General features: G+C 42.4%; 1 protein-coding gene across 5 annotated transcripts in view; it reads right to left on the bottom strand.

Annotated features, from left to right (window-relative positions):
- Positions 1–1,812: 1,812 nt before the first annotated feature.
- Positions 1,813–18,070, bottom strand: part of tbc1d4 (TBC1 domain family, member 4) — a 55,539-nt gene continuing 39,281 nt past the window's right edge. For 3 of the 5 annotated variants that reach the window (XM_049593576.1, XM_049593577.1, XM_049593578.1), the window contains 8 exons: positions 16,027–16,188; positions 15,593–15,751; positions 13,494–13,594; positions 13,250–13,393; positions 8,190–8,349; positions 7,918–8,087; positions 5,230–5,406; positions 1,813–4,565 (listed from right to left, as the gene is read on the bottom strand). In XM_049593576.1, the coding sequence (XP_049449533.1) occupies positions 4,335–4,565; positions 5,230–5,406; positions 7,918–8,087; positions 8,190–8,349; positions 13,250–13,393; positions 13,494–13,594; positions 15,593–15,751; positions 16,027–16,188 (1,304 nt within the window). In that variant the 3' untranslated portion in view covers positions 1,813–4,334. Of the gene's footprint in view, positions 4,566–5,229; positions 5,407–7,917; positions 8,088–8,189; positions 8,350–8,545; positions 8,673–8,791; positions 8,935–13,249; positions 13,394–13,493; positions 13,595–15,592; positions 15,752–16,026; positions 16,189–18,070 lie in introns of those variants that run through there. The other 2 variants (XM_049593579.1, XM_049593581.1) reach the window with 2 other exon arrangements.

Below are 18,070 nucleotides of genomic sequence, written 5' to 3'. Positions count from 1 at the left end.
AGAGATGGGTCTGCTGCTAGAACTCTGTGTGGCATTCATCTGGTCTCTGATCTGAGCTGCTGTTAACTTGCGATTTCTGAGGCTGGTGACTCGGATGAACTTATCCTCAGAAGCAGAGGTGACTCTTGGTCTTCCTTTCCTGGGTCGGTCCTCATGTGTGCCAGTTTCGTTGTAGCGCTTGATGGTTTTTGCGACTCCACTTGGGGACACATTTAAAGTTTTTGCAATTTTCCGGACTGACTGACCTTCATTTCTTAAAGTAATGATGGCCACTCGTTTTTCTTTAGTTAGCTGATTGGTTCTTGCCATAATATGAATTTTAACAGTTGTCCAATAGGGCTGTCGGCTGTGTATTAACCTGACTTCTGCACAACACAACTGATGGTCCCAACCCCATTGATAAAGCAAGAAATTCCACTAATTAACCCTGATAAGGCACACCTGTGAAGTGGAAACCATTTCAGGTGACTACCTCTTGAAGCTCATGGAGAGAATGCCAAGAGTGTGCAAAGCAGTAATCAGAGCAAAGGGTGGCTATTTTGAAGAAACTAGAATATAAAACATGTTTTCAGTTATTTCACCTTTTTTTGTTAAGTACATAACTCCACATGTGTTCATTCATAGTTCTGATGCCTTCAGTGAGAATCTACAATGTAAATAGTCATGAAAATAAAGAAAACGCATTGAATGAGAAGGTGTGTCCAAACTTTTGGCCTGTACTGTATTTCAATAATAATATAATTATAATAATTATATAATTCAATAACTCATTGCTATTAACTTTTTTTTTTTTACTATATATCCAATACTTTTAAGAATTAGCTAATCGTATTTGTCCATAGACATTTATCAATTACTTTTAGCTTCATCATTCATCCAATACTTTTCATATTTCAACTGTTTATCAATTGGACCTACTTTTCTGCTATATTTCTACATTTATTCAATTGAAGCTATTTTACTATTTTTCACTATCCAGTACTTTTATTAGCTACCCATTTAAACTGTTTATCCATTGCAGCACCATTGAAAGAATAAATGATCCACTGCTTTTTGTTGTTTAACAGTTTATCCATGACAATTTGTTTACCCTTAACTGACAATTCCAACTTTTTACATTACTTTTAGCCATAGATTTTAAGAATTAATCCATTATTATAAGCTAACTATTTCATCAGTTTATCAAAAATACTTTGTGAATGAATTGTATTTCAATTTATTCATATAATTTTATCTATTTTCATTCATCCATTGTTTTTAGCTAAGTGTTATGACGTGCTAAATCCCTCGCTGACTTATTTCATGCACTCTTTAGAGCAATACAATACACAGTAGCTAAGTAGGGAACCCCTTGTTGAGAATACCTTGTCTATATCAAAGTGATCTCATCAAACAAGTGTCTTTATTTTATTCAACTAACACTGCACTTTTCATCAGAAGCCAAGCATGCAAGCAATATTTATTTAATTCACTACATTATGGCTAATTCAGAAATATAGCCTACAGTTGGTTGAATGTTTCAGATACTTTGTAAAGGTACAATTTCACAGAGGATTTTTTCCCCCACTGGAGACCTGTAGTTCTCTTTGCCCAAGGCGTTAACAAAAGTACAACTATTTGAAGGTCTTTAAATAGACTCTCTAAAACTGTCGAAGCCTTCCTTGGCCTTTTACGCAATAATACGTCTACACACAGAGACCATTTCAGCTGGAGGCTACGTCCTACACTTGAAGTGCTACCTTGTAGAGCAGGGAAAGGAACATGATTTCTTTATGAGAGGCTTACTGAGCAGGAAAGACATTCAGACATGAGTAGACAGAAAACAAGGCAAGGTGAAGTTTATTGAAGAATTCAAGACAGTGTCTTTGTTTATGTGTAGCCCTCATGTTGACAGAAAAACAATCCATCTATTGTTGAGCGTCTTTCCTTTCAACACAGTGTTACAAGCACTATTTAGTAGTCAGGAGTCGGAGCACCTGATGTAAAATTACGACCTTTTGCTGACCACTCGGATGTGCTTGATATTAGATATTGACAAAACGGTCTTGTATCTCCGATTAATGGAGAATAAAGGCCATTATTTATTTTGGCACAAAGGAATACGATGTGAACGACAAGTAAACAAGTCAACCAATGGTCTTTTCTTTTAAGTGTCAAGTTTTTTCTGCCAATATTTGGTGTTTTTTTTTTTCAAGCTTTTGTCTGAGTACAAACCTACAGAAAGCAGAAAAAGTGGAGTGACAAAAAAGTTAAAACATTTAACATATCATACACCACAGCCGTGTGGATGGATTCATTCACTTTGCATTCATTCGTTTTCGAAAAGCAACCACATCTTTGGTTCAAAGGTCAATTTATATGATGCACAAATACTGTATTAGAGCAAAAAAATACAGGCATAAAGAGGCAGGAAGCGGTGTAGGACTGTATCCTACGTGTCCTTCAACAGATTTCGATTTTGGTATGTTTAATTATCTGAACTGTTAAGAGTCCCTGTTGTTCAGAGGTGATGATTTAGGTATTACTAATGAGAAATTTGGAGCAAACCTTTGCAACTACCAAAAGAACATTTTACCATGATAGCAAACGTTAGGACGGATTTATCGAACTCGATGTGCATAACTGTAGCTCCTGTATCAAGTGCTCTGGGTATATGCAACCACACAGAATTGCTTCAACATAAAAACATTGTACGCCAAAAGATACGTCTGCCTGGACTTAAGTTTGAGAATAAAAACTTTACACTGAAACAGACAAATGTGTCTCCACATGTAACCAAGGACAGACAGGCTGATAGACACTGTTAGCAAGTGCTTTTCTCATGATAGACATCACCTTGATTTTAATGTAACAGTGTTTTATGAAAGCGGAGTCAAGCCCAAGACTGTTTTGCTTTCAATCAGTACTGGCGATGTTGAGTCAGACACGGAGGTGGGATAAAACAAAACTGAGGAGACAGCCAGGGACACGCTTTGAACTCATCCGAACCGTCTGCCCTTACAATCAGACGGTTCACTGTTTGCATGCGAATGTGTGTGTGTACATATACTGTATATATTAGCTTCAGGAGAGACTCTTTCCCCACTCAAAAGGAAACTGAATTAAGTCTTTTTTATTTCCTTTGCGGTCTCCCTACTCACCTAAACACTTGAGTTTCACTGCAAACATAAAATCGGATGTGTGACCAGCAGTATTGCAACTGCAGATATGCTGTGTTGAAAATCTTGAGCCAAACAACTCGAGGTGTTTGTAGACCCACCTTCGACAACTACAGGAAGAGAGGGTGTTGCTAGTTTTGTCAAACCTCCAGCAGACAAAAACAAAAAATGCCACACAGACTTTTTAAAACAGGATCATGTGATGTACATTCAGATCACTCCTCCGCATGTGTCTGTTTTTTTCAGTGCCTCCTGGGGTGCGTGAACTCTGCCTTAGTCGTCTGAACGTGGTGCGAAAACGAGGCGACACCGCGGTCAGTCACACAGGAAACTGAGAAGGCAGACAACCTCACATCCTGCCTGAGCTTTGGAAGAAACACTTCCTCCTTAGAAGCAGCAAGTGCACGTACTAAAGATGTCTCACGTGAAGGCAGTGGTGCGGCGCTGAGGGCTGAGCAACGAGCTGCCATATGTGTCTGCAGAAATTTAAAGCCTAATATGGCAGACGTGCGCTCGGATGTTATCATCGTGATCTTTGGAGGGAAATTACATTCACAAAATTCAAGTGAACACAAGGAAATGACAAAGCAATGTGATCACAGAACAACAAATAACACAGAGGCATCAAAGCTGAGATCATACACACTGGTAATGGCTATAAGTTGAACCTGAGGTCCAAAAGATTGTTTGTCGACTTCTGTTTACTGCCTCTGTGGTGCTACTGAGACTGGTAGTAAAATGCATCAAGGGAGTGCTCGAAGGGATTTGCAGAGGCAGACACATTTCTCACTTGTGTCAATCTAAAAAAAATCCCCCTGTGATTACCAAAAAAGATCTGAGCAGGCAAGGACGGATCTCACCTTCAAACTGGCAGTGAAACAGACCAGACAGAACAGCAGCTTTGATGCACTGACGGAGCAGCCTGTTTGCTAATATAACTGAAACCATCCTCCCACTGCTCTATTATATGCGGACAAACACCACGTACATATTTCCCATACAGTCTGCACGTCTCAAGTCCAGACATCACACATTTACAAAAACCTTGCTGCTCTTGTGCAGCAGTTCAACAATAGCCGTGGAGCTCAGCAGCCTTCCACTAAAAGCAAGTCTCCATTTGTTCACTTCAGTCTCTGCCTGTGCGTCTGCCCACAGCAGCCAGCCCCCTGGTTGCCATCAGGGCTTCTTGGCTGCAGTTTTGGCTTTCCCGTTGGGTCCTGTTTTGATCTGGGTCATCTCCACATCTGTCAGGGCGTCAGGGGGAAGGCATGAGCGCATGCGTTCAATGGTCTTCTGGTAAGCTGCCCTCTCCTGCTCCAGAGAGCGAATCATGTGCTTCATTTTGCTCTCCCGAGAAAGGAAGTTCTCCACGCTCGTCTCCAGTGTCTGGATCTTCTGCCGCGCAGCCTGGAGGACACAGAATGTACCTCAGTAAAGACAAGGCACAAAACAAAGACAGAGGGGGGAACAAAAAGCACAGATGCTTCACACCCTGAGAACTCCACTAGAATTTATGACTTTTACCAGAAATAAAGCACAAAATCTCAACAACAGTGCGAACAAATACGACTGTCATTCATACAGAAATCAGGCAATTCACTTGTTAAATGTACAAACAGTAACCTAACAGTCTGAGAGTCCACTAATCTTTCTTTGTCACATCAGACATGAGAGCAGCTCAATACCTCTTTGACCCTCATTAACATGAGGACTATCATGTGTGACTTTACCAGTCCTGCCTGACAGATTCACAAACTACTTATCAAAATGTTAAGAGCATTTGGAGAACATTCAGTGTCCAGTCCCTTTGTCTTGCTATCATTTTCACTGGGGTTTTAACTTGTGTTTTAGTGCCATCTGTGGGTAAAAAGAGGCACTGGCAGTGGCATCAGTGTGGAGCTTTAAAGCAGATATGAACAAGCTGCTCACGTCTGTCAAAGGTAGGAATAATAAATTAAATATCTCCCATAATAACACATCAATTCCCTAAATGATGCTGCTGCTGTTCCCTCAAATACTCCCCACAGACATGGATGAAGGGATACAGGGGTTTGATTCTTCTCCCTTTTACCTGAAGTTTTTCCAGCAGGTCCATGTTCTGTTTCTTCAACTGCACATTTGTCTTTTCTAGTTTGTCGAGCCGCTCCGAGTCATCAGACAACGGTCCAGACTCTAACAGCTCGTCCTGCAGGACGTGGTACTCCACCTCGTACGCATGCAGCTGCTTGGAGATGTCCATCTCCATCACCTGGCAAACAACAGGTTACACAGTGAGACAGATGCTGATAACTGACAAGGCATTATAGTATACTTACACTGGTACGAAAACCAACAGTAAGGCTGCGTTCACACCAAATCAGGCGATGCAGCAAGTTAGGTCGATGTCCAGTTTTGCCAGTCTGGTCTGGAGTACGAGCTTTAACAAGTTTGTCATTACGACACATCCTGGCATATTTAAAAGTAGCCCCCATCAGCAACCTGTGCTGCCGCTGCTAAATCCAACTTGTATTTAATTACTGCCTATTTGTTGGGAGTGGAGGGTGGACACGAGTTATGAAAACCTAATCTCCCCATCTCAGCAACTGAGTACTTGTTGACAGTGAGTTTGTTTATGTTGGCTACTGTAGTATCTTTACTGCCAAAAAGAGAGTGCTCTCTAGGATGGTACACACGAGCTGTTAAAACATACTTTGTTTCTTTTACTCACTGTGATATTTAACGAAAGAAGGAGACTGTGGGCGTATTACTCGTTCCTGCGGACTGCAAGGGTCCCGGTGGTGTTTCAACTTTTTGCTACAGGCCCCACCACCGCAGTGTAGACGCATGGCCGTATTCAAATAAATGGAATGACTGGTGTTTTCATATAGTACCTGACTGGTGTGAATGCAACCTAATGTCCAGCAAAGTCACTACATATAGAGAGTTTAAAGGATAAGTCAGTGATCTGAGATAATTACATCTTCAGTAGGAGCAAATAGAATTTGGTTTGAGTGCCACATACTGACTGGGAAAGTTGGAAAGTCCTGAAAGATGGGATAACACACTGTTGGTTCTGGTGTTTTCATTGGATTTGTTAACAAAACAAAAACATGCAATATCCCCAACATAATATTAGCACAGTTTACTCACAGTCACATCAAGAAAAGTGACAACCACAACTCTACTATTTTCAAAGAGAGAAAGTTTGGCTAAACACACAGCAACAGTACTTCTGCAGGGAGAGACTGTAACAGAGAACATGCAAGTGCAAGGTATTATCTTAAAGGTGCTGTATGCAAAATTCAGAGCATATCTAGGATTGGGAGTTGGTACTACCTGCACACGGCTTTTAACATGGAGGTTACAGAGCCGGCGGCTAGCGGCAAACAGTGCTAACGGCACAAATGTAACATAACTAATAGTCTAGGTTAAATACAGCTAAATTTAATAATAGTGCCGTTATGTGTGCACTTTTTCTATTCATTTTGTGTGTTTATCTATGCTGTTGAGATGCTTAAAGTTCAGAATATATTCAGTTTGAGGAAGCGACAGTGCCCCCTGCTGTCAAAACTCAATACCTGCGTGAGGTGGTAAATAGCGGAGGATTGCGGGTCATTTTCAGAGCAACAGAGGCTACATAACTGGCTTGTCGATGTCCGTGGACAACTTACTGGCTTTATCTGTTTGCATATTCATTGTTTGTTGTAAAGTCGCCATGTTTTTATAAAGATAAATATTCGTTTTATTATTTTTGCCGCCAGTAAACATCATTTGTGTGCTGTTAGCTAACACTAGCATGATGCCATCTCTCCAGGTAGAAAATGAGCAGGTTGTCCACACGAGGTCACTCAACACTGCTGTCCTTTGCCATTTATCCCAGACTTATGAAGGGTTTTCCATGAGGTGAATAACCCTGGCTGTTACCACCATCTACCAGCTCTAAGTGGTTCATTAAAGCAGAAGAGGTCACACACAGGTCACACTAACAGTGCTAGCAATGCAACAGGGATGACAGAGCTAATAGTGTTAACGTGGGGGGCGTTATGCTTCTGCAAAGACACTGTTTCGCCACTGCGGGTCAAGACGATGTAATTCAGCAGCTTTATGAGTGCAGATCGGCGGCAATTAGCCAGCAAGCAGGACACATGCACAGGGACTCACATGCACTTATATGCGTGTGCAGCCAGACCCTCAACCACAGCAACAAACAGAGAAGCTCAGATTACATCACACAGAGAAGTAGAGTGACTTCACTCTCCACTCAGGACGTCATTACTCTACTACATCTTTACATATCAAACAGTTGTTTGCTGCTAAATTAATGCTCTGAATGTTGCATACAGCTCTCTGAAAGACTGCAACAAAAACAATTCTTCCTCTATATAATGTAAATACACATTAAATAAAAAATTTACTGCTGCTTAGCAGTAAATCTGAAAATAAAAACTTCACTTTTTATATGCAATTTTGATTTGTTCTCCTCTCCAGATTTATCTAACACTGTATTTAAGCACGAGGTCTCACTGAGATTATGTCCTGCTTTCTGGTTAGTGTGATTACTGGCTCTCCAAGCCTACCGCCTCTCTAGCACAGAGTGGTCTGTTGCTATTCAGAAATAACAGACTGCTGTAATTAACCAATCAGAAACTAGCATTCAACAAAGCCCTGTAATAAAGCCGGGGTTAAGTGGCCACTAAGTTAAGTTTACATGCGTCACTGAGCTTAATTGTGTGGAAGCCGGGGACTGTATTTCATGCAGTGTCAACTTCCCACTGTTTACCTTTGCAATGGTCTGCTCCATCTGTGTCTGAGTGAGGGCGGGAAGTGTAGTTTTCAGGTAGTCCACGATGCTCTCAAAGCTGTCGCACTCCACTATCTCCCCCTCATGGCTGCTCAGCAGACAGAGGGCCACTTTGAAGATCACCCCGGTCCCTTGGACGAATACAAAATCTGAAGAGAAACAAACACAGCGAATAAAAGACAAACATTTAACTTAATTATTTTAAGGTGGTTTAAATGTCATTTGAAAAAAAGCATTCTGCTGGAATATACCAAAGATGCGAGACACAAAGTTGAGGGGGAACTGTGAGGCGAAGAGAGTGAGGAACCACGGCGCTGCGTAGAGACTGGGGCAGATCTCGTGCTCCTCCAGGTGATTGTACAACTCGCGGTGGTAGTCGTGTAAGAGCCTGGAGAGCTGGTACATCTGAACCTGAGACAGACACACACACACACACACACACACACGCATAGACAGAGTGCATAGGCATTAGCACACACATTCAAACAAATAATAAACACGCAGGACAAAACATGCTGTGCCCGAACAAACTGGTCTGTCTGGATCTGCAGGGGGCAGAGTACCACAGAGAAATCTGAGAATTATTAGCTGGCAAATGAACATTTACCCACACAGGGAGCTCCTTAAGTATCACCAGTGTTCTTGTCGAGACTCGCTCAGACACGCATCAAGGCCAAGCATTTGATGAGCTGTACTAACTCTTCGACAATGTAATGCAGTGATCCTGACAAGTGCTACGGTGAAAAGCACAGCAGACAGAAAAGAGAAGCAGAAGTTAGCTCAGGCTAAAATTAGACTGTTATCAGTCTTGCAGCTTCCTGACCGTTACAAAGAAGACAAGTGACACCTTTACCTCCTCGTTCTGAACTGCCGCACACAGAAAACGGCACAGATTCCTCCTCGCTTTGAAACCTTTGGGTTAGTCTTTAAAGCGCAGAGCTGCCATGTAGAGAGAGGCAAGAGGGAACTGCTCTGCTGAATGGTTACCTGATGTAGATTAAACATTACCACGTCTGCTGATGCTGTCACCCCCGTGAGGTCAGCTGATGTTTAACAGAGACTAACAGAGCAGGCATGCAGGTGTGGTTTAAATAAGAGGTGGAGACACTTGGCTACTGTTTGCTGTTGCTAACTAATTACCCACACGAGAGCTTTCACAGCAGGCGGATGACGATGGCTGAAACATGAATCTTAAAGTCCAACATGCTTGTTGTTGACATAATGTTTTATAATTTACATTTAAGGGAACTTTGTGTAGAGTTTTTTTGACACTGTTTCTCATTATATCTAATTATGAGTGTTACATGTTATCTTGGTGTTACATGTCATTCTGTCCTATTTCTGTGTGTGTGTGTGTGTGTGTGTGTGTGTGTGTGTGTGTGTGTCTCTGCTCTGTGTGCTCCAGGTGCAGCTCACTGATGACTGATTGAGGACACCTGTGTGAAGGTGTGGGCTGGGTCTTCATCAGTGGCTCCTAAAGGCTCATTTATTCTCAACAGTAAGGCGTCTGTTACACTATTCTTTGTGGTGTATCCCACACTGTCAGCCCTTGTTGGGTTTTTTTCAGTTCAGCTCAGTGCAGAAGAGAAAGAGAAGTGAAAAAAGTAGATAAATGGCGAGAGACAGCAGGGAGTGAGAGCAAAACAATTTGACAGATGAGGTAAGAGTTTTCTTTAGACATTAAGCTCACTAGCAGAAACATTGCGTGATGGTTTGTGTCATTGTTCACTGGCGCTCGGTAAATATACTCTGTTCTTTCAACACTGGATTGTGTTGTCAGTGTGCTAACTGGCTAACTAGCATCATGGCGGTCTTCTGGTTTCCCTCTTTGAATGACAGTTTCAGACCACTGCTGCCTGCTAGTACGTGGAGTTCTATCTTCTCACGCAGGCGCAGGGCGCACATGCTAGATGGCCGTCAGCTTTAGTCTTTGTGGTGTGTTTTCTTTTAGCCGAGACACACGTGACGTGAGGCGACACAACAGTCGGCTCTCTTTGTTTGATGTCGGTTTGGTGTGTCGGGCTTTTTTAGATGTGTAAATACAGATAGACAGAGCCTTCTGTTCATGGTCTGAGCTCATTTCATCCGTATTTGTGCACATTTTCCGGAAGCTTACTGATACAGACACAAACATAGGAGATGAAGAAGACATTTAAAAAATGGTTGAACGGAACAAATCAGTAATATAGCGAAGAGTTTTCCGTTCATGTCATGATGTATTTAATGTCCTCAGACAACCAGCATCTACAGTCGCCTCTTAAAAGGTACAATATTACGACCTCCTCACCGTCACCTCATTTGTTGTTGTCAGAAAGTTTTTACTCTGCCCTCTGGTGCCATCTGTTGGCTGTATCTGTGCCAACATAAGACGCATGGAAGTATGAGGGCAGTGGAGTTCACAGTGTTTGAAACGGATATCCAGTACAGGCCAGAAGTTTGGACACACCTTCTCATTCAATGCGTTTTCTTTATTTTCATGACTATTTACATTGTAGATTCTCACTGAAGGCATCAAAACTATGAATGAACACATGTGGAGTTATGTACTTAACAAAAAAAGGTGAAATAACTGAAAACATGTTTTATATTCTAGTTTCTTCAAAATAGCCACCCTTTGCTCTGATTACTGCTTTGCACACTCTTGGCATTCTCTCCATGAGCTTCAAGAGGTAGTCACCTGAAATGGTTTTCCAACAGTCTTGAAGGAGTTCCCAGAGGTGTTTAGCACTTGTTGGCCCCTTTGCCTTCACTCTGCGGTCCAGCTCACCCCAAACCATCTTGATTGGGTTCAGGTCCGGTGACTGTGGAGGCCAGGTCATCTGCCGCAGCACTCCATCACTCTCCTTCTTGGTCAAATAGCCCTTACACAGCCTGGAGGTGTGTTTGGGGTCATTGTCCTGTTGAAAAATAAATGATCGTCCAACTAAACCGGATGGGATGGCATGTCACTGCAGGATGCTGTGGTAGCCATGCTGGTTCAGTGTGCCTTCAGTTTTGAATAAATCCCCAACAGTGTCACCAGCAAAACACCCCCACACCATCACACCTCCTCCTCCATGCTTCACAGTGGGAACCAGGCATGTGGAATCCATCCGTTCACCTTTTCTGCGTCTCACAAAGACACGGCGGTTGGAACCAAAGATCTCAAATTTGGACTCATCAGACCAAAGCACAGATTTCCACTGGTCTAATGTCCATTCCTTGTGTTTCTTGGCCCAAACAAATCTCTTCTGCTTGTTGCCTCTCCTTAGCAGTGGTTTCCTAGCAGCTATTTGACCATGAAGGCCTGATTCGCGCAGTCTCCTCTTAACAGTTGTTCTAGAGATGGGTCTGCTGCTAGAACTCTGTGTGCCATTCATCTGGTCTCTGATCTGAGCTGCTGTTAACTTGCGATTTCTGAGGCTGGTGACTTGGATGAACTTATCCTCAGCAGCAGAGGTGACTCTTGGTCTTCCTTTCCTGGGTCGGTCCTCATGTGTGACAGTTTCGTTGTAGTGCTTGATGGTTTTTGCGACTCCACTTGGGGACACATTTAAAGTTTTTGCAATTTTCCAGACTGACTGACCTTCATTTCTTAAAGTAATGATGGCCACTCGTTTTTCTTTAGTTAGCTGATTGGTTCTTGCCATAATATGAATTTTAACAGTTGTCCAATAGGGCTGTCGGCTGTGTATTAACCTGACTTCTGCACAACACAACTGATGGTCCCAACCCCATTGATAACGCAAGAAATTCCACTAATTAACCCTGATAAGGCACACCTGTGAAGTGGAAACCATTTCAGGTGACTACCTCCTGAAGCTCATGGAGAGAATGCCAAGAGTGTGCAAAGCAGTAATCAGAGCAAAGGGTGGCTATTTTGAAGAAACTAGAATATAAAACATGTTTTCAGTTATTTCACCTTTTTTTGTTAAGTACATAACTCCACATGTGTTCATTCATAGTTTTGATGCCTTCAGTGAGAATCTACAATGTAAATAGTCATGAAAATAAAGAAAACGCATTGAATGAGAAGGTGTGTCCAAACTTTTGGCCTGTACTGTATCTATGTTTGTACGTAAAAGGAAGTATAAATGTGCCCTTACTAAATAAACACTGGTGATAACTGCAGCAGTCTGTGTGTTGGTGTACTATCTCAGTGTCCCTTGGTCAGATGTGTTAGGGGAGCTGCAGTGAGGTAGCCTGGGAAACTGATGAATCTGCGGACTTACCCTTTACATGTTCTGAAAGAAAAATCACATTTGCAATTTGGTCTGGCGACGTCAGGCTAGTAGGGAGATACTAGCTTGTATTACCATCTACCACAGCATCTTTTTTGATACGACTAGGCGGAAGCACCCGAATTTAAATATTCATAGCGGGACCTGTAATGCTCATTTTCAGGTTCATACTTGTATTGTGAGTTTCTACCAGAACATATTTACATGTTTTAATGTTCAAGAAACACTTTCTTTTCCTCAGACTGTCTGTGCTGGGACACCTGAATTCACCGTCTGTCTGAGACGCTCTGTTTTAGTACCTGTGTCTTTAAGTCCCCCTCTCAGAAAAGCCCAGTCTGCTCTGATTGGTCGTTGTTTCTGGGTGTTATGTATCTCGGCATTTGCACGGCCATTGTAAATAACGGGAAACAGTGGCACTTTCTAATGTAAGAAACTACAAGGAAAAGCTTCTAAACACAACTTGACATGGAGGAGAAACTAACAAGATAAACATCCAAGATAACAGGTTTGCCTGATGTTAGCATGTGGCTACATGTAGCAGTGTACTTGCAGCTGGGGGAATGACTGTTAAGGAGAATAGCGGCACTTTCTCCTGATAAAATCACCAATCAAAAGTGCTAAACACAACTGGTGCTGAAATCAGGGGAGAAATTAACATGAGCAACCAAGATGACGCGTTTCTTTGACGTTAGCGTGTAGCTTCATGTAGCACCATAGGCTACGTAATGCAAAGACCTGCAGTAGTGTGCCTGGAGCAGATGACCACAAAGAAATCTGTCTTAAGCTGACGGCAGCTCGTGTTGAAAGTAGAAAGAAACATTGAAAACTGAGTATGTATTCCAGAAAATAAGAAATGGCATGATAGGTCCCCTTTAACATCCAGAGGATTTTTTTCCCACAGTACTAAATCCAAAGCCGTAATATGGCTCTAATTGACCTTTATGAAACTGAATGTTGGTGCAACACGTAATCATGTCTGATGCTGAACCCTCAATGACCTTGCAGGAATTAAATGTACTGGATTCTGTAGCTAAATTGCTCATATACTTATACCATGTTCTAGTGGTTCATGCAGCCATCCGTGCACTGACCTGTAGAGAGACCATGTCAGGTCTGTACTGCTGCCTGATGCCGAGGTCATACATGAGGAACTTCAGCATGTCAAAGGCCTGTTCTTCACTCATGTGCAGCAGCAGCACTCCGGCCACGAAGCTGATACCCTGACAATAGCCGACCTGAGTGGCACAAAAAGAGAGCACACATTATACTGTACGTACCACCAGTGGCAGGACAGCGATGCACTGTGGGGAAAAGAACCAAGATAAGAGCACGTACCTCTGTATCCAGCAGAGAGTAGGCTTTCAGGAGGTTGTAGAGGGAAAGCTGCCCTGCGCCCAGCTGGGCTGAGAAGTACTGGTGGGTGGGGAAGGTCCGGCCTGAGCAGGGAGGGAGAAATGAAGTTACATCCAAATATTTACAGTTTCTGTTTTCCTGCTAAAGACAGCTACTACCACTTCCCATGCCTGAAATATAAAGCAGTCAAATTCAGTTACTTTTCTTTCTTCTCTGTAGAAATGGGAAACGAGAACTGAGGCCAACCACTGGAATCACATGCATCCCAGCTTATCAATTCCCTTTATCGATGCCCGCATGTTTTGACAGTTGCCTATTGCAAAACAATCGCATCAAACTCCTACGTCTACGCAGCTGGAAATTTATAGTGAGGGTCATGGCAGAGAGGAAGACACAGGGTGTTTCTCAAAGTCAAAGAAGGATCCTTAAATGGCTGAATCTCAAGGATGCTATGTCAACAAATCCAGACTGTTCCAATGTCAAGGATCCTTCAGGACAGAAGCCTTCATTCAGAGAATTTACAAGGGTGTTTGTGTGTATCCTCGGTGGGTATAAAGTACCCACAATTCTTTGTGCATGATTTACTGGAAGTGATGGCGAGGCCTCTTCAATGAAACCTGCGCCAGCAGAGCTCGGCAGGATTTGGATACATATGTCATTTATTAGTGTCCAGGCAGCTAAGCTGCCAGGACACTATTGTAATCCTAGGTATTCTTCTTCTTTCTTCTTCCAAGGAAATCATACTTCCCATGGGTGAAAACTCACCAAACTTTGCACAAAGGTCCAGTCTCATGCCAGATATCCTCAGCTGTAAACTCAAGCCAATAGTTCTGATGGTGGCGCTACAGCAAGCGTCTAAAGTTCAAAACTTTGAAAATTCATAACAAATCAACCATACGTGCTACAACTTCACAACTTTCATCAAACTGTAGCCCCAATACTGAAGAAACTGTTGTACCTATTAAAAATTATGAAGTTCATCACTGTTTTTTTCAAAAACTGTAAAACTTCTTAAACCTATCTCCTCCCACAATTTTTGCTCAATTGACACCAAACTTGCTACAGAGCATCTTCAGACTGTCCTACAGTGCATCAAAATGTTTGACTGTAAACGGTACTGTAAACATATACATGCAAATTCTTGCTAAATAAATCTTCAATGTTCATGAAAAAAAAAGACAAAATGCTAGAGTCATGGTAGATGATGTGTGGCAAATATCAGAATTTTATCTCAAAAACTGAATTTTTGACAGCATTTTGAATTTTGCTCTAATGTGAACAATTGGAGTCAATGTAAAAATGGCAATTTTAAACATCAGTTTTTCACTTATGGAGCAAATCTATCATTGTTAAAAATAAATTTCCAACATCTCTATGCTGTCTAGATGCAATATGTGTATTTTCAGATTTTTGTCTTAATAACTTTTTTACAGTGGTTTCAAATCTGCCTTTCCACGCATGGATGGCTGCTTTCCTACACACAACACTGAATGGCTTACTCAATTTGTGAAGCCACTGTTGAGTTGCTACTTGCCAATTAGCTCAGAGCGGTAGATGACCGTCTTGGGTTCCAGAGGTTGCTCAGAGTTGCCTAAAAATGCCCGGACCTGACCCATTGCTGCGCAGCAGCTATAATTTGGATTAATATCTCCAGGAGTTTTTATTTTACAAGCATATAAAATACTCATAATTTACACTTTCCAACGTGTCCACTGCCAAATAATGAGATTTTTTTTAAATATTGTGATTTAGATAAAACATTAAAGTGTTTAAATTAATCATTTACAGCAGTGATAGAGTGCTAAGTGCCACAAAAGTTTCATTTAGCCTACCTGCCTTTTTTTTTTTTTTTTTACAGTACAAGTACAATCCAGAAATATATTCTCCCTAAAAGTCATAGAGAGTGCCAAAATTACCACTGTACCCTGAAACCCCCTCAGTCTGCGGAGGGTTAATGACGTACTCGTTAGCCTGTTCCAATGTGTGTTCACTGAATGCTAGGAGAATCCGAGTCCACTTCGAGGGCTCAAAAGGACCAAGTGAACACACCCTCTCTGTGACTGTTACAACAGCGTGCTCACCTAGATCCACCAGGATAGAATGCTGCTGTGCGGTGAGCTGCTTGAGCAGGTCGTGGTAGTGGGTGTCCGGGGCTTGCTGACGCTGGGGCAGCCTGTGACGCAGCCGGTGCTGATGGGAGAGGAGCAACCAGACCTCCCCGCGCCTGCTCTTGGGAACACCTGCACACAGAAGATGGAGACTGCATGTGATCATGGTCACACTGTATGTTTACAGATACACAAATAGCCTTTGTGAGGATGTCTTCACAACCAGTTTCTCTGACTTTCTAACACACAAAAACACACACACACCTAGTAGACACCTGGAGCCCTTGCCCTCCCGACCTGCAGCCCTTCTGCTGCATGTCGTCCCCTTTCCTGTCACTTTCTAGCTACCTTATAATAAAGGCAATGAAAGCCTAACCTTAAAAATACCACACACACACATCTCTCACCTTGGCAGAGTGCACGATACATCTCCTCCTTGTCTTGTGGGACTGTCGTTCTGCCCGGGGCTGTCAGTTTTCTCTCCCACAATGCCTGCGCCTCTTTGGAGCACTGGCCCACTTCCTGGTAGTTCAGCTTCATCTTACGGATGTGCAGCTCGTCCCTGCTCGCTGTAATACAATCACCAGGATGAAAAGAGAACATGCTCGCCATCAGTTTGCCAGTTACGCTTCTCTTGTTGCATCAGAAAATCAAGAGCAAAGGCCAACAAAAGAGGGAATTTGAAAAAAGAAAAACCGTTCTGTCTTTTTGCCTTTGTGAAACAGGACGTAGCCGATTAAAAGACACCAGATGGGAGAGCAAGTGTGGCTACAGCGCCTCGCCTTTTGTCACCAGTTACCATTGAAAGCCTAAACACAAGCCACAATACCCACATTAACACTACAGATCCATCCTCATTGTGTCGGAGGCATAGAGAAGCTCCATCAAGATAGTGAGGAGAGGCACGACGGACAAAAGAAACAACACCACCATAAAAGTACGATCGTCCCTGAGCATGCAAACAAAGGGAGCTGAAGTGAATGAACATGATGATCAACACCCGCAGTCATGCAAAACATCCATCTGCCTTGATCCCAAGGGCTGCTTTTATATCTCTTACCTTCTATGGAAAAGGGTTATTCACAGTTAGGTCCTCAGACCAGCATTGGTGTCATAGCAAACAAAAGGAAAGAGATGTGTTGGTATAATGTAATGTGAAAGCTACAGTTTGCAGCATCCCAAAGCTGAAAAAAAAAATCTCTTCTCTTTTTCTCTGAGAGCAAATATTTGAGCTAGACGTGCATAAAACTGACACATATTACGATCTTCTTTAATGCCAATAGGAGGTTGAGTTTACTTCACTTTAAAGATGCATGTTTGATAATAAAGCTGCTAATTAAGTGTCTCAAATGGCCTCCACTTCCTCTCCACTCCATCCTCCTCCTGCCTGTTAACTTCCTGTTTGGAGACAAGTGGCTGTGAGGGGAGGAGAGGAGAAAAGGAGTGCTAAAATAAACTTTGCACACTTTATAACCTCGGCCATTAGAGGGCGACATTTCCAAACGCTACATCCTGTTATTTTAACTATTTACTGTTGTTGTTTGTCCCCTGATAACATGCACTTTAACCTACTGAGTGTTTGTTCAAGCGTGTTTGCAAATCTGCATGCGCTCACATGTGCATGTGTGCGCATGTGTGTGTGTGTGTGTGTGTGTGTGTGTGTATGCAACACCAAAACATTTTGCTCTAAATATAGCCGTGCTCTAGAATCTCAAGCCGAGATGGCAGCGCTTGACATCTCAAAATAAACAGCGTTCTCTGCCTGTCTCATAAAGCTTTGGTTAGGAACGACAAAATGTTAATTGTGAGAGTGTGCGGTGAGGACTCCTCAGTGTAGAGCTTTTAATGGTAGGTGAGTAAAAAGGGAGAGGAGTGGAAGTCACCACTGTGATAAATGGCTTCACAACCTTAAAGGGGAACTACACCCATTTTCAAAATTCATACACATTATTCCTGTGTTCTAAAGACAATCCAAATGTATTAGTTAACATGAACGACTCTCTCCCAAATCCAAAAACCAGAGTGTTGACACTCAGATTTGTGATGTCAAAGTATAAAGTCTGGAGCTGCTCCGTGGACAATGAATCAGAAAAGATGTTCTAGATCAGTGGTTCTCGACCTTTTTTCATGTTAAGGGCCCCTAAATTGATACACACTAGGTCATGGAAAATTAATTGGCAACTATTTTGATAACTGAATTGACACTTCGCTAAGTCCCGCCCCCTGACGCAGACTGGCCAATTATAGCGGTTAGCATCAGGCCAGCTCAGACCAGGGTCCGACAACAGCACAGCTGTGCTCCATTGACTCTAAAGCAGTCGTTTCAGATTTCCTTCATTTTCAGGCTGGTTTTGTGGATTTGGAGCTAAATGTTGTGCCTGGGGCACGTAGTGTATTAATGATACTTCTTACCTGGAGAGGTTGGAAAAAGATATACGTTTCTTCCCTGTT

The sequence above is a fragment of the Epinephelus fuscoguttatus genome, linkage group LG13 (assembly GCF_011397635.1).
Source record: "Epinephelus fuscoguttatus linkage group LG13, E.fuscoguttatus.final_Chr_v1".
Classification (NCBI taxonomy): domain Eukaryota; kingdom Metazoa; phylum Chordata; class Actinopteri; order Perciformes; family Serranidae; genus Epinephelus; species Epinephelus fuscoguttatus.
Note: the sequence above shows the minus strand (reverse complement) of the source record. Positions and strands in the feature narration are given on the sequence as shown.